Below are 15,632 nucleotides of genomic sequence, written 5' to 3' on the forward strand. Positions count from 1 at the left end.
AAATTTCAACTTTTCTGATTTCCCTACTTGTCTCGTTTCCCTAACATTCCACGCTCCGACTCATGAAATATTGCATCTTCCCTTTAGTTAGGTTTTTCTTGGGGTATCATAATGTGGTGGTTTTACGTTGCCTTCCACCAGAGTAATGTGCATCAGAGTGGCATACCGATCCTCGCGATCTCTGCCACCCTGAGTACTGAAAGAGTTACTGCCTTCTTTCAGGGACTTCTCATAGTCTGGTTTCTCTTTAAATACCCCCCCCCTCCTATTATCATTGAACCAATGGTTCGGCTCCCTAAATCATCGAAACTCGCAAGCTGATCCACCCACTCTAGTTCTATTGATCTATTATCTATGCTCATATATGCTCTACTAGAACTTCGTCATGGTTTAAGCCCCGTTGAATCGGATTTTTAAGACTACATATACAAAATAAAAAGTAAATAATGTGAAAAGAAGGTTCGTAAAGTGAGTATCTGCTATAACCTAGTTACTATATTTCTTTTGATTTTGAATCTTTCCCGCCATGTATTATTTACGTTTGTCAAGACATGTAATAACCTAAAGAGTATAAACTGTTGCATCAATTAATTTAAAATTGAAGCAGATATTTAATGTGATATATACAAAATAGAGGTAAAGCGAGTTTACAATGGTAGTCACACATTCTGACAGTGATCGTTGGGAAGCATCCTATATTAATCATTCTCAGCGATTCACAAAAATTTATAACGATTTTTCCAAACAGTATTGTAATCTTTATACTATTAGATTAGAAAAAATGATCGAATTACTTAAAGAGAGGGTTGATAAGAAATGGAAGAACAAATATCCAGTTTATAAAGTGTACAAATTGGCTGAGGAAACTTTTCCTAAATGCATTGTTTTTGGAACCCTCTACAAAGACCAAAAACTAAAACCATCTATCTTAAAGGAACTTGCAGAAATAAACAATCTTACTCCACAGCCCATTTATGATCATTACACTGATGAAACTGATAGCCTTTATATAGAAGATGAACAACAAAGATATCAAGTTGAAAGCAATGTCTTAAAACCAAAAAATGTAGTCAGTGGAATTGTATGTGCTTTATTGGGTAATGATGATAATAATGGCAAATTTTTGGTTGAAGATTATTGCTTTGTGGACTTGCAACCTCAAATAGATCGTCCTTTGCTTCTTAAAGATATATATGTTGTTCTCATAAGTGGATTGGATATTGCTCATGGAGAAAATTCTGCTTTGGCATTAAGTATGTTCATTGATTGGATAACTGGTCTGGCAAATAAATCAGGAATCTGTAACATTGTCAGATTAATAATAGCTGGAAATAGCATACACAGTGAGACAATAAAACATGAAGTTAAAATTTCCATGACTTCTAAAACAACAACTTCATCAGAATCAGTTGAAACAGTCCAACAATTCGATTCAATACTTGTGCAATTGTGTAAGTCAATAGAAGTAGATGTGATGCCAGGGGAGTATGATCCATCTAATTTAATATTACCTCAAAAACCTATGCATCACTGCATGTTTCCACAGTCATCAATTTATAAATCAATGAATTTAGTTTCAAATCCGTATGATTGCGAAATTGAAGGAATAAATTTCTTGGGAAGTTCAGGGCAACCTGTTGAAAGTATACTCAAATTTAGTGATGTTACAGAAGCAATTAATGCCTTGGAAAATACCATAAGATGGGGTCATTTGGCTCCTACTGCCCCTGATACTTTGGGGTGTTTTCCATTTTATGATTTTGATCCTTTTGTTATTGAGAAATGTCCTCATGTTATGTTTGCAGGAAATCAGGATAAATTCAGTACAAAATTAATTACAGGTAACTTTAATTTACGAATTAGTTTTGTCCCATTATTANCGTTATATTTCACGCGTAAATTCTGATAGGTCTTGCATTGAAATTGCACACAATATAAGTAGACGAAACACGTGTCCGCGTTTTTTTCAGTGTTGTGGTATTTGAGGTAAATTCTCCTAATGTAATCATTCATTTCGCTACGGTTTCCTTTTATATTTTAAATATAGTCTTCATGTGTAAGAGTGTGATATGGAATGTCGGTAATGTTAAGTTGTGCTCGGTCGTTCGCTGCGCAGAAAGGTATACGCATCTGATCTGTACAGAATAAACCTGCGAAAATGCATAGAAAAAGTAGGTGTTCACACATGTGCAAAAAACAAACGCGCTACACGCCTACGTCTTATTTTCTATAAAAATTTATATTTTTCATATTTTTTTACAAAAACAAAAACATTTATTCTAACAACATTGGTGTATTTACAAAGTTTTTTATTTATTTAGTTAAAAATAAAACATTTCTTTTTTCTTTACTGCTGTTATTTATATTTTCTGTGTTCCTTAAGTCATATTGCTTATGTTTTGCGAAATTGATGCGCAGTCACTGATCGCGCAACGGACTAATGTGTTTTCTATCCTTTATTAGTGATGCTATTTAGAGTTTTAGACTCATTAATTTCGAAATAAGATATTGCTCCTATCTCTGGTCTTGCTTATTACTGGTCATAGTTTTTAATAATAAATTATTATCTCGGGAATTATAAAACGAAAATATGATTTCTATCTATTATCTATGATTTCTATCAACAACTGTGAAATATCTTATTTGACACAAATATCTATGGGCATAACCTCTACTTGAATCAGATTTGAATTGTAAAAAAAATATATTAATATTGCTTTAAATTTAGCTGGAACAAATTCAAATTAATCATGGTGAAAGAAAAACGACGCAAGACGAATTCTGCAGATAATGACGGAGAAGTAGATGTTTATAAGGTTATAAAGGATAGCCTGTTTTTATTAGATCACTTAATGAAATTGTTGATTTTTAGAAAGTAGTAGATTATGAAGAGAAGGAAGCATTAACTAGGTCTGCAGAAGACGATGCAAATTTATATTTTGATACTTGTAAAAGTATACGTCAAATACTTGCTGATATATTTGATTTAAAAGTTCAGAATAATTCAGAAGTGAGACATCATTAAAGATTATTTTTTTGTTTATTTGTAAATATATTTGTAGGCCCGTTTAAAGATTTCAGAAAAGTGTACACAAGCATGTCTTCTCGTAGCAGCCTTAAAGAAATTGAATAGATTAGATAAATTTCGTTCAGTACATGCCAGAGAATCACTCAGTATCGAAAAGCAGAAAGTTGATAGTACTAACTTACAATATCAAAATCTTCTCTATGAAGCAGGACATTTGATGTCTGAATACAATAAATGTAAACAGTTTAAATCTAAAGATGAAGATATTGAGTTAATATCTTTAGAAGAATTTTTGAAAGAAGCTCCTGAATCTGTTACTAAACCATTTCAAGTTACTGAACTTACTGATGCCTTAAAGCATGACAGACATGTCGCTAGATTAGAATATGAACTGACGCAGCGTAAACAGTTGGCAGAATTATGTAAAAAATTGGAAGACGAGAAAAAACAATTAGCTAAAGATATCATACAGAAGAAAAATAAACTTGATTTGTTGGCTCCTCGTTTAGCGACTGTTCTAGAAGCCACAAAACCACTGCAAGAGCAGTTGGGATTGCCTATTGGCAAATTGTATGCTGAACATAAGGCAGCAAGGCTTTTACCTGAACCTTTGTACTTATTGTACGTTTATGCTGATGCATTTAAGCAAGTTTATATTTCAGATATAGGTTTAGAAATACTTGGAGATCAAGATGATGCTCAGCAGTGGAAAGAGCAACAGAACACATTCAGGAACAGTAACAATGATGAATCTGAACAAGAAACTGAACAAGAAGTTGAAGAAATTGCTGAAGTTAAAAAACGACGTCGAAGAAAATCGTCGATAATTGATCGTAACGAAGAAAAGAAAAAACGACTTTTGAGCCCTCATCCATTGGCTGTTCAAATCATTGTTAAGTCTAAAGAAGGAGTTGCCTTGAAAATGACATTTAGCTATAGATACCAATTAAATATTGTAACTGTTGTGTCTTCTAGTGAATATTCAGATAATTTTTCTGCATTTACGGCAAAGGAAATTTTAAATGGGAATAATTTACTGGGGGAGTTGTTTGAAGAAGATAAAGGCACAAACAGCCCAAATTCAGGAAATACCTATCAGTTAAAAAAAGTCGGTGTAGATTCCTACAGTTCTTTAGTGACAGAATTAGGTGAGACTACATACATTTTTTACTTGCATTTCGATTTTTTTAATTACATATGTATATATACTATATTTTATTTTAATTCATGACTTTATTTTTGATTTAATGCTAGGTAACGCTTATCAGTGGGCTCAGCGAATTTGTGGGATGGATTTCCTAGAACAAGAACACGAAAAAAAATTTTCAAATACTCTCAGTCAAGCGAGCGTCGAAATCGTACTTAAAACAATTATAAAACGACTCAATTCTCACGTAGCCCTTGCGACTCAGTTACAACAACTTGAATCGAACATAATTCCGTCTATTTCTAATCATGTTGATTTTCCTAAAATGTCTGTTTCGTCCCTGACAAAATTTGTATCGTCTTCTTGGTCAAACTTTTGCAAAGTTCCTTCGTCCGCGCTTTTTATTGAGAATGAGGTGGTGGGTCAGTCAGATTTGTTTTATACTGCGATCATTTCGCGAAATAATGCGATCATGCAAGCTCATATTGTCGTTAAAAATAATTATCCAATACAACTTCCCATTTTCGTTCTACTGGTGAAATACAAAGGGGAATTGCATTCGGGAAATTCAGATGACGTTAGGGACATGGAAAGAGCTGTTAATGTAGGATGGTGTCATGGAAGCTCCTGTGCCGAATGGTTGTTGGCTGCTCAAATTAAATGCCTGTGTATGTATTTTGATGTTTACTTGGAGACATCGGATCCTGCCGCTTTTCAACAAAATGTTGTCTTCTTTAGGAATGTTAGGTAAAGATTTTTCTGCACCGTTTTTAAGTAAAATTGTTGTGAAGTTTCACAAAATTTTTTTATTTTAATGTGAAAATATAACAATGTTGAGTTAAGCATTTGTTTTACAGCAGGTGTCGGTAACTTATCACCAAGTGATCCGTTTCAAGTGCCTATTAAATACCGAAAATTAAGTACAAAATTTAAAAACAAATTATAAAACATAGACATATAACGAATACTTTCAAAATAAAGCCGACGCGTTTCGTAGAAGAAAGCAGTAGCGAATATAAGTACCATATAGCGACATTATATGGACGAGTGTCGTCAATACTTAATGACTGTGCTGTTCGTCGTTTTACGTTTTGTATAAAAATTATCTTATTATTCACCATAAACAATGTTTCAAAATGAAAATTTCTGGCAGCGAACAGGTTACCGACATTTGCTTTAAAAAAAATTTCAAAATGTAAAATATAGTTTTATATATGTAGTTTTTTTCTTTTCAGTGGACGAAATAGGGGACGGCCATTCAAATTCCATAAGATTGGGACAGGCATTTTCACACAAACATAAAATTATTTCATTTACTTTCTTATTTCCATTTGTAGAATAAACATATTTTTTTGGATTTTGCAATTAAAGTATATTCTAAAGCTGCTTGTTTTCATCATGAAAAGGGGGGTTTTGTAATGACATGATAATGTTTTTTATTTTCTTTAATAATAAACGATAAAAGTTGGATGAAACACAATTGTAAATAAATTACAGAAAATTCCGATTTTTTACAGCTTACGTTAATCAAATTAATAGATATATATGTATACAGTATATATATTTACAAAATCACACTACCAGGAGGCAAACTGGCATTGCACAATCTGTAACACCTCATATCGTTTACAAAACGAATTATATGTTGCACGAAAGTTGGCATATCCTGAAAACATTTTAAATATAAATTAATGCATTCTAGTATTATAAAAACTAAAAAAAGTTCGGTAACTTTGGAAAAAAATTATCTACCTTTTAAATATATTTTTAACAAAATATTACCCATTAGACAAGACTATAACTGGTAAAAATTATAAAACTCGTAAGATGTGGTGTGATTTTTTATAATCTGGATTGAGGTAGCGATTTTTTTTCTATATTAAATTAAATTATCCCAAAAACAATTCATCGTAGGCATACAAGTTGGCTAACAATGTTTACCTTAAAATTTTGTGTTTCATATGAATTCATCGTAAAAAATATTCTATTGCATTGAAAATTACAAAATTGGCATCAACTTCGATATAATAGGAAGCAGTTGGCAGTTGAAATTGTTTTAGTTAAATTAGTAAATTTTCAAATCTCTTACACGCTTAATTTCCCTAAAACGTCTAATGTACCATTCATTTTGAAGAACTCTATGTATATATGTATGTATTTTTGGAAAATACCCCTAATTCTATTGATGATTTTTAAGTCTTTCTCCTTATGCCTGAGGTAAAAAAATACTTTGTTTCAACTACTACAATGTTTTAAGCATGTTCAAAAACTTACCGTTTCTTTTTGAAGGCATTGCTTTAATGAATCTTTTTGAGGTTGAGCAAGACCGTTTGTAGATTGTAGAAAATTTGGAATGAAACTTTCAAAAAAATCTTGAAAATTAACCGCAGCCATGTTGTAAATAGCCAAAAGGATGTCGTCCGTTAAAAGGGCATGAGTTTTGTCCAAAAGTGTGTGAAACAGAACTGTTAGAAATTGGTTCAGAAGTTGTTCCCGAAACAAAGTCTGAAAAATAAAAGGAATGTTTACATTTTACGTTTTCAAATTAGGTTTTTAATTTTCATTAAAGAAAGGGTAGAAGTAGACCTAGATTAGATTACTGTTCGCAAATAGTTAAGGATATGGGATGTTTTAGTTTTAGGGAAATGTGAAGATTAGCTCAGGATAGGAAAGAGTGGAGGTGCGTGTCCAACCAGTCTTAGGACTGACGACCTTATGATGATGACTATTTTTCATAAAAGTTAAAAAATAACCCAAGACTTTTAATAATAACCTTGTAGTATAGTTTCCATTTGGAATTGAGATCTTCTAAAGCTGCTAAACTGGTTCGAAAAACGTTTATATCCGGTTGTAAAAGAGTCTGTCCGAATACTTGTAAAACAGCTAGGAGTTGAATGGGATGTTGAGGGGTATCTGAACTCGGATCTGTATCACTACATCCTGGAGAATGACCTAATCTCACCTGTGAAACGTAGAAGTATTGCCATCTGTGTAGAAATATACTAGAAAAGAATAAAAATTACTTTGTTGAAGATGGTAATCTGAAGTGATTTAAGGTTTAAGTTAACACAAAATATATTTTTTGTGCAATCATCAATATGTTTAAACGAACATCTGTAATGTATGAATATTTATTAAAAAAAACTGGCTACCATTATTAACACTACTTGTATTGTGCTACTAAATTTCTTATATATAAACCAGTTTCTCGTTTCTGCATTTTATTACTCGCTTATTCTAACAAGTATGAAAATAAAAAATTCTTATTTGGCATGATAAGGTTTTGCATAACAAATATTTAAAAAGGAATATTTTTATCGAAAAAAAAAAACGCGCTATGCAGAAGTTGGAGGATATTTCTTCGACTACTTAACATTAGCGGTGGACTCGACACTGACGTTTATTTTTTTCTACTGACTAATACACTCGTTGAGTTAAGTACATATTAAGTACGAAATTAATGGTAACAATACTCAAGGATCATATGGTTTAAATATAAAATATTTTCTACTTTCCATTTTTGCCATAAGAGGTCACAGAAAAGCCTTGGAAGTCTTGTATAAAACACATATGTTATGGTATTTATAAGTAGTTTTTATAAGAAATTGGGATGTATGTATATCATGAATTTTGGAACAGATTTTAAGGAAAATACAATCACTCTATGTAGACTCACCTGTGTAATAAGGTTAATAATGCAATTATAACACCAGGTTGATCATTAGCCTGCGAGATAACTAAGGGATGAACATGTTCAAGACAAAGCTGTAAAATACCAGGAAGAAAGCTTCTATATGGGGGGCCCGGCGCTTCTACAACAAGCTGAAGTATTTGTAAAAGTTTATCTAGGCCTGACAGATTTTTAGATTGTTGCTGACTGAAAATATACACAAAAATTGAATTGAAATTAAAAAATTCAAAATTAAAACGGGAAATATTAATTTAGGGAGGGTTTACTGACCTTATAGCAACTTCTAGGAAAACTTCTACTGAACGCCGCGTATTTTCTACACCAAACTGTTGTTGCAAAACCCCTAATACTTCTAGAAACAATGCTAAAATATTATCGCTAACTTCCGGGTATTTTGCATATTCAGGAAATAAATCCAATGCATGATCTATTGACGCCTAATGGGAAAACATAAATTATTAAAAAATAAAATAAATTCCATCTTTACAACATACCTTCAATCCCATATAAAGCAATTTTTTGGACGAATTTGGATGATTCTTAGAAAACTGTATCACATGAGCCAACGATGGTAATGTACTCCCCACCACCTCTCTTACTTTGTTCTCGTAAGTGTCGTTGCTTAATTCTCTGAAGTCTTTCGTTATTTTATCGAAAAAAACGCTTATTAAAAAATTTCTCTGGTTGGCGTCAGCTTGGGATAATTCTCCCCAAGGCCTTATCAACACGTTGCAAATAGCATTATCTATTACCTCCTTCGTCTGTTGTGATGCGAATTTCAATGAAGGAGCGACATGAATGAATTCCACAACTGAAGGTTGCATAATTAAAACGGGAGGGAAAACGGTATTGGTGAGCGTTAGGAGGAGATGAGCAGCAGCGTGATTGACCTTTTTGGGATTTTGAGTACCAGCGCTGAGAATGGGGAGACAAACTTCGAGAAGTTGGGTCAGGCGAAGGTTATTGATACCTCCCTTGACTAGGAACCAAGATAGCCATGGTTTAAGGCTTGCCAGAAGCTGACTATGTCTGAAGATAAAAAAAAACACGTAAAGAACTGTCACGTAGAAATGATATTTTGTTCTATGTGGAACCCACAATTTGCATGATTATTTTAGTATTCTACGTAGATAATCTTCTGTTTGTTCCTGTAGGATTCATATTCTTGTGCTTAATGTCAAAAGTCCACTTTCTGGGATTGAGGCGTTTTAGAAATAGAATTCATATACATATTTATATAANTGTTTTTTCTTATTTTTGTTTGTGTGTAATAAATTTAGGTTGACATTTATTTGCATTTGTATAAAGAGCCTATTGGTTCTATCAAAAATTATGATCGAAAACCGCATAATATATATCTATATTAGTATGCTTAGTATACATTAATACATAGATAACCAATGTTGTATCTATGAAGAAGAAAAAAATTCTGTGCCACCATTTAGGACTTTTCCGATAAAGCTCATCTTTGGTTAAATTTATCAACAGTCACAATGGCTTTTGGTAGTTTTTAATATAAATTATAATTAAAAATAAAATAACTGATTAAACTCGTTCATAGCATTATCAACAATGACAGATTTATAACTAGTGTAATAATAATTATCAGGTTGAGCTGTTCATCGCCTAAAGGCCGTATAGATCGTTCACAACGATAATGTTATTAGCACCCGCTTTCTTCAAAGCATTATGTACATGTCGACGATTAATTGACGTGAAATTAACGCTTGCATCTAATAAGAAGTTTAAAATGGAGTACGAAAGTCACATTTTCAGGTAAGTAAACGGATTTTTTATGCTAATTAGTTGACAATGGTTAGTAATGAAATAAAATTTACTTTTAATAAGAATAATACTCAATTATAGTTTAAGCATGGGCCATATATAAATTACTCTTATAACTTACGCTTCAGCGAAACATTCGACAAGTTTGGAGTCTCCAATTTTCAATAGATAAAATCTGGAATTCGTTGCAATGCAACTACTTTCAATGAGTTTATGTACGAGGCTATCAATGATTGGCGCTGAATTTTTGTTGTACTCATTATTATCTACAACAGCAAATTTACGTTTAATACTGAAATAATTAAACGAAAATATTGATTTTCCTACCATCTATAAAAAATGTAGAAAGTCTAGCTAAGGTTTGCGTCAAGGAGGCAAAATCTCTTAAGACACAATGCAGTCTTTCAGTTTCGGAAATTTCTATTTTGAACATGAGATTTTTGTGGTCAACGGCATTTTCCAGAACACAATATATATCGTTCGCTCCCTTCCACGGAATTAACTAAAACAAATTGTAATTCCTTTTCTTTTAAGAAAATATTTGTTGCTTTTTAGGAAGTATGATTTTATTCCAACTATAAAATTTTTAAATGAAAATACCTTTATTGGTGTTCTATGTCAAAAATAAAAGAATTCAGTTGTATTGTAAATTGTTTATATAATGGACTTTTGTTCATAAAGGTAGTAAATTCATTTTCTATTTTTTATTTATTTTTTGAAATTTTATAAAAATAATGACTATTTTTTACTTGCCGGACGAATATGCCTCTGCCCAAAAATAGTACTCCATCCTAATTATTATTTTCGTTGAAGGCACTAGTAGACGAGATAAAATAATGTATGACACAGAACACAAATAATGGTTGATATTTTTAACGAATTAAGATATAAGCAGACTTACCACTTGATTGAACACTTCTTGCGGATTGTACTCCGCAACCATTGCAATTATTTCTATGGAAGTTTTTAAGAAAAATTGCCACTCAGTCTCTTCCTAATTATAGAACAAAAAATATATAAATGAGAATATATTATGTATATAATTTGATTCTACATTAAGAAATAATTACCTCATCATCGCCTAGTTCGCTATCAACTTCGTCCAACTGTTTTCTATTATACGTAAATTGCATTTTATTCAGAACTGCTGTTACTAAACCCAGTAGAGCCTGAGAATACCTAAAAAATAATCAACTTTAAATAATATATTAACGAATAAAAAGTTAAGCTCCAGAAAGGATTTATGAAGAGTTAATAAATAATACTAATAAAACTGTTAATGACACAACAATTGAATTACTAATATACAATTATTAATAAGCAACGACTGAAAAAGTAGGAGCTAAAAATGTAATGAATAAATTATGCAATGTTTTTATTACTTGTGAGCATTTTGTGCTTTGAGTTGTTTAATGAAGGCGCCCCATACTGAAAGACATCTTAGATAACAAGCGACCGAGGGCACTTGCATTGTTAGCTGAAATAGCAAAGAAAGGATTTCCAATGCAGAGAAACCGGGTTCAGCCTCTAAACGCCACAAGTGCTGCTCAATCAGCAACACAAGCAGTTCCGACAGTTTTTCCATAAAACTGAAAAACCATCACATAACTTTAAGAAAACAGAAAAAGAAATCAAAATTCTGGCTTTTTAACATTTTTCATTTGTGTGCTGCTTAGAATAGAATCTTTTGTTTTCTTTGTTGCTTCAAAAATTTTATCATTCATAATAATAAGTAATTATTTTGCGGAGCAAGCAGTGAAGGGTTATTGGAGAGCTCATTTAATGTGTGGTGTTAGCTAATCAGTCAGCGCGTACAATGTTTAATTTTTTGGAAGAAGGCAAACAATTTTTTACAGTGTTGTTATCAAAATCAGAATTAATGCAATCGAGAGAAGAATATTATATATACGACTTAATAAATAACATGATTAAGCGGTATTTACCGATGTAGAAAAATTTACTAATTAATTATCTGCAAATGAAAATGTAATCGAGCTGTTTTCGGGATTTTACTTAATAACCACTTTCTTTTTCACAATTAATTAATATCAATAAAAAATATTGTATTAAAAAGATAACCAATAAAACTTATGACTAACTGTATAAGAACGTAAAGTGGAAACTTACTCATTGCCAAGCGTTTCTATCTTATCTGAATTCGGACTCATTATATCTCTGAGCAGTTGTACAGTTAGGTGGTAAAGTTCGATAAACAGATTTTGACTGTCTGGTGGAGCACATTTTCTGTACAGAAGTTCATTTAACGTTGACATGGCAAGAACACACATGTCATCGTCATCCTATTGTAGAAGAACGGTAAATCAACCACAAATATATAAATATATGCATATTAAGGTAAAACTTACCTGGGCATAACTAGAAATGTTAGTAAAGTGAAAAATAGATCGAATAAGTTGCAACGGCACTTGAGTGAGGTTGACCCATGAAAAAATATGTTGGGTTGCAGCCAAGGCCTCTTTGGTGATGTCCTTGTTGTCTGGCCTAAAAGACGCAGCTGTCAGCTCTTTTGTTAAATCAGGAACTGAACTGGGATGAGTAGGAGACGGTGGAGGTGTTGCAGTTGCTGAATGTCTCGGCCTTTTCCCTGAAAAGGATATACATGACAAATCGTTTCACGAATGGACAATTTTGATTATTTCTTTTCGATCGCTACCATCCATAATTGTTTTAAATAGTAACCTATTAATATAAACAGTTTTCGAGTAAACAAGAATCATTTGAATAAATGTTTTGAAAGTTATTAATATTACTAGGAGAGTAGGGCAAAAGATTCGTGGAATGTTGGGAAACTAAATTGGTGGGATAGCGACAAGTAATTTGTACAACAATTTTGAATATTCTTTATGATTAACTTTGTATGCCCAACGTCTGTATAATACGGGTGTTACAAATGCTCACGTGTCAAAGGAGTTGCGCGTCGTATGTGAGTGTGAGTTTTTGAATCTCCCAGATTTAGCCCCCACGGATTTACATACTCCAAATAATTAAAAACTAATAAGGTGGACGAAATTTGCTAACGATATCAAAACTGCGGTAAAGATTTAGATAGTGCGGGGGATCGAAAGAGGGTGATCACCTGAGTAAAACCCCATAAAAAATTTGCGGCGGTCTCACCCCCATAGAAAGTTATGGGGATTGAAAGTTGATTATTTTGACAATTTTCATACACTATANACCTTCTCAGGCATGAAGGTCTAGTAAAAGACATATTAGAGGCAGAAACGGAAGTTAGGAGGGGTAGAGGTAGACCTAGGTTAGATTACTGTTCGCGAATAGTTAAGGCGAAGATTAGAGTAGGATAGGAAAGAGCGGAGGTGCGTGTCCAACCAGTCCTAGGACTAACGACCTAATGATGATGATGAGTTACCCAATATTGATTTAGTTTACACAAAAGGGAAGGACTGTACAACTGTAGTGAACTTCACCGTAAAGCAATTTAGCAGTATATATACTTTTAAACTTTTTTAACTTGAACACACTGTTGAACCACTCAGTATAAAGACTGATCTATCTTGGTCATAAAAGTTTATCGTCACGCTATTTGAAACAAATCATTCCTTCAACTACAGCTTTTAGACTGCTCCAGTTATCAACACTGTGTATAAGGATAGACACGATCAGAAGTATTTAAAAAAAACTATTCAATTACTTACGTAAATTATGAAAGAGAAAGATTCCAACATGTTCACATACAACTAAAAAAAACAATCCACCGAATAAAAAATAACTCTTAATGTTTCTGTATGTTAGCAAAAAAAATATTTATAGGGGTAGAAATTTCATTCAAATTGACACAGTCATTTAAAAAAAACTATTCAATTGGGATTGACATGTACACAGAGAAAAAGGGAAATCTAAGTCAAAAGTTGGTTGAAAAAATAAACAAAAGATAAAACAGTTTACTGTTCAGAAAATTAATACTTTCAGGACTTAAATAGAAGTTCACTTTAATAAGGTCCATGTGCATTACCTAACTACAAGTATTCTCTAACAAGAACTACTCCAACTTCTTTAGAATTATGAACACTATACAATAGATAAATAAGCAAAACAACAATAATATCTAATAGTTCTCTTCTTTAAATTTGGTAATTACTATTTATTAAGTCGAATGTAGAGTTATTAAGACAATGTTTGAATTTGAACACAGGAATGGAAGACATACTTTACTTTATTTTAACTACATACTGATTTTGGTTTTTCATATAATAATAAAAATTTCAATAGCATTTAGGGGTTAAAGAAAACATTTCAGTTTTTCATATAAACAACTTGGTGGGGCGAAAATATAAGATAACTTTTATGTTCTTACCTAACTCTTCTAAAATGTTGCACAACATTTGAAACACTTGTGGAATGTGTTGTTGCAGTAACCTGTGAAGTTCCTCTTTTCGATAACTGTTGAGATCAGGTCGAGGATTCATAAGTTCTTCACTAGTTATACGTAGCATAGTCAGTCCTAGCATTTGTCCTTGTTCAGATTGTAAAAACTATGAAAGTTTTAATACATAAAAATCATGTAATTCCCTCAATATACAACATTAACTTACTTGCAAAATGTTATTAAAAAATTCTGGATAAAAATGTGGCCAATCAAATCTGGCAATATCAACAAGAAGTTTAGCCAGTTTATTTCTTAAAAAATGGGGACTCGTAACATCTTGTTCAACTAAATAACTGTACAATGCACTCTTTAATTGAACTCTATGTTCCCAGTCTAAGCTAACCCACTGTCGGTTTATCACAGACTGGAACAAAATTTTAAAAGTACTCGGTAATTCTTAAATTACCACAGACAAATTTACCTCAATTGTAGATATAGAATACATGGACACATACTGACTAGACGTATGTGCTAAGAAGTAAATGCAATATTTCCAGCAGTCTCTTTGATTGCTAAAGGAATGCAGTTGGTTCTCAATTTCCCGTTTCTTTTCATTGCTTGTGGAATGATTAAAAAATTCGTCCAACAAACGTTCCAACGCTCTTAGGGAGTCATTTTCACTCTGTGTCTAATTTAGCAAAGAAAAGAGCATGCAGGGTATAAAATTATTTATGCAGGTGACATTTTAAGACATTTTATAATACATAACTATGAAAGCAAACAAGAGATTACCATTTTGTACTTCAACGAAACGGATACAGCATTTCCAATGGCGATGAAGGTTTTCTATATTTTCCTTTTTTTCAAAAAAAATTAAAAACTATTTATTACTGTCATTTTGACGTTTCGAATGGATGTGTGACATTTAGGTTAGGAAGGAAAATTTCATTACAGCTACAGTTGTTGATTTTAACAGCAACATTTCTAATGATACTATTTACACTAAATCATGACAGATGTCACGCTATAAACCGTTGATAGCCTAAATATTAAAAAGGTTTTAATTTTTTGTTTGATGTAAACTAAAACATATTAGGTATAAATAAATTACTTTATTGTAATTTTGAACATTTCCAGTTTAAATTAAAAAAATTAAACCACCAAATTTGAACAATGGGTTACTGATTGGGAAATGCGAGTAATGGTCACAACCCGATAAACTGGAGATAATTAAGTACCAATTATTTATGATTTTCGGTTGGTCAGCGTTAATTTAATGCATACGTCGATGACGTTGCCAACAATTTATTTATTTAGCTTTTGTAATTTTTAAAACGTTTTATGCTATGGTTGCGGATTCTATAATTGTAAGCCATTTAAGGTTTTTATTCCATTCGGGTAAACCGAAGTTCAAAATTAATATACGCTTTATTTAAACTAAATGTTTTAAAAACAGCAGGAATTAGGTATTTCACCAACCAAAAACGATTGATAAATTGTAACCCGTATTATTTATTTGAGAATAAACGGGAAATATTTCCTTTAGATTATAGAAATAATTATTTAGATTGGTAATTATCCATATGAAAAGCTACATTCAAATTTGGAGTGTACCATCACGTGTTCTTAAACTACC

At 32.0% G+C, this 15,632-nt stretch overlaps 3 protein-coding genes across 5 annotated transcripts; 2 read left to right on the forward strand and 1 right to left on the reverse strand.

Annotated features, from left to right (window-relative positions):
* The first annotated feature begins 345 nt into the window (after positions 1-345).
* On the forward strand, positions 346-1,906 carry LOC108741850 (DNA polymerase delta subunit 2). The gene is made up of 2 exons (XM_025981432.1): positions 346-468; positions 772-1,906. Exon 2 carries the CDS (start codon positions 782-784, stop codon positions 1,904-1,906), a length of 1,125 nt encoding a protein of 374 aa, XP_025837217.1. The 5' UTR covers positions 346-468; positions 772-781.
* A 738-nt stretch (positions 1,907-2,644) lies between these two features.
* On the forward strand, positions 2,645-5,557 carry LOC108741859 (THO complex subunit 5 homolog B). Its single transcript, XM_018476826.1, has 5 exons — positions 2,645-2,816; positions 2,873-3,010; positions 3,063-4,176; positions 4,283-4,922; positions 5,411-5,557. Exons 1-5 carry the CDS (start codon positions 2,751-2,753, stop codon positions 5,475-5,477), a joined length of 2,025 nt encoding a protein of 674 aa, XP_018332328.1. The 5' UTR covers positions 2,645-2,750; the 3' UTR covers positions 5,478-5,557.
* Positions 5,558-5,605: 48 nt separating this feature from the next.
* LOC108741858 (exportin-6-B) lies at positions 5,606-14,937 on the reverse strand. 3 transcript variants are annotated; one of them, XR_001938562.2, is made up of 18 exons: positions 14,789-14,937; positions 14,478-14,684; positions 14,223-14,420; positions 13,985-14,162; positions 12,018-12,256; positions 11,779-11,951; positions 11,034-11,240; positions 10,722-10,830; positions 10,553-10,645; positions 9,979-10,153; positions 9,773-9,917; positions 8,361-8,895; positions 8,137-8,303; positions 7,852-8,052; positions 6,949-7,177; positions 6,450-6,680; positions 6,265-6,387; positions 5,754-5,841 (listed from the first exon to the last, which is right to left on the reverse strand). XR_001938562.2 is itself a non-coding variant. In XM_018476824.2 (17 exons), exons 1-17 carry the CDS (start codon positions 14,789-14,791, stop codon positions 5,740-5,742), a joined length of 3,192 nt encoding a protein of 1,063 aa, XP_018332326.1. In that variant the 5' UTR covers positions 14,792-14,937; the 3' UTR covers positions 5,606-5,739. The 3 variants fall into 3 exon arrangements, 2 of the variants coding, with proteins under 2 accessions (XP_018332326.1, XP_018332327.1); XM_018476824.2 differs by lacking the exon at positions 6,265-6,387 and having other exon boundaries at positions 5,606-5,841; XM_018476825.2 differs by lacking the exons at positions 6,265-6,387; positions 11,034-11,240 and having other exon boundaries at positions 5,606-5,841.
* Between the last annotated feature and the right edge of the window lie 695 nt (positions 14,938-15,632).

This window comes from Agrilus planipennis, unplaced genomic scaffold (assembly GCF_000699045.2).
Source record: "Agrilus planipennis isolate EAB-ADULT unplaced genomic scaffold, Apla_2.0 scaffold60, whole genome shotgun sequence".
Taxonomy (NCBI): domain Eukaryota; kingdom Metazoa; phylum Arthropoda; class Insecta; order Coleoptera; family Buprestidae; genus Agrilus; species Agrilus planipennis.

Bases quoted from the DNA above. Each gene is read 5' to 3' on its own strand.
- LOC108741859 (XM_018476826.1), top strand. From the start codon at position 2,751: ATGGTGAAAGAAAAACGACGCAAGACGAATTCTGCAGATAATGACGGA. The intron at 2,817-2,872 runs GTTATAAAGGAT...GTTGATTTTTAG, and splicing joins GAGAAGTAGATGTTTATAAG to AAAGTAGTAGATTATGAAGA. The intron at 4,177-4,282 runs GTGAGACTACAT...ATTTAATGCTAG, and splicing joins TTCTTTAGTGACAGAATTAG to GTAACGCTTATCAGTGGGCT.
- LOC108741858 (XM_018476824.2), bottom strand. The intron at 14,163-14,222 runs GTAAGTTAATGT...AAACTTTCATAG, and splicing joins TTTTTAATAACATTTTGCAA to TTTTTACAATCTGAACAAGG. The intron at 11,241-11,778 runs GTAAGTTTCCAC...ATGGTTTTTCAG, and splicing joins ATAGAAACGCTTGGCAATGA to TTTTATGGAAAAACTGTCGG.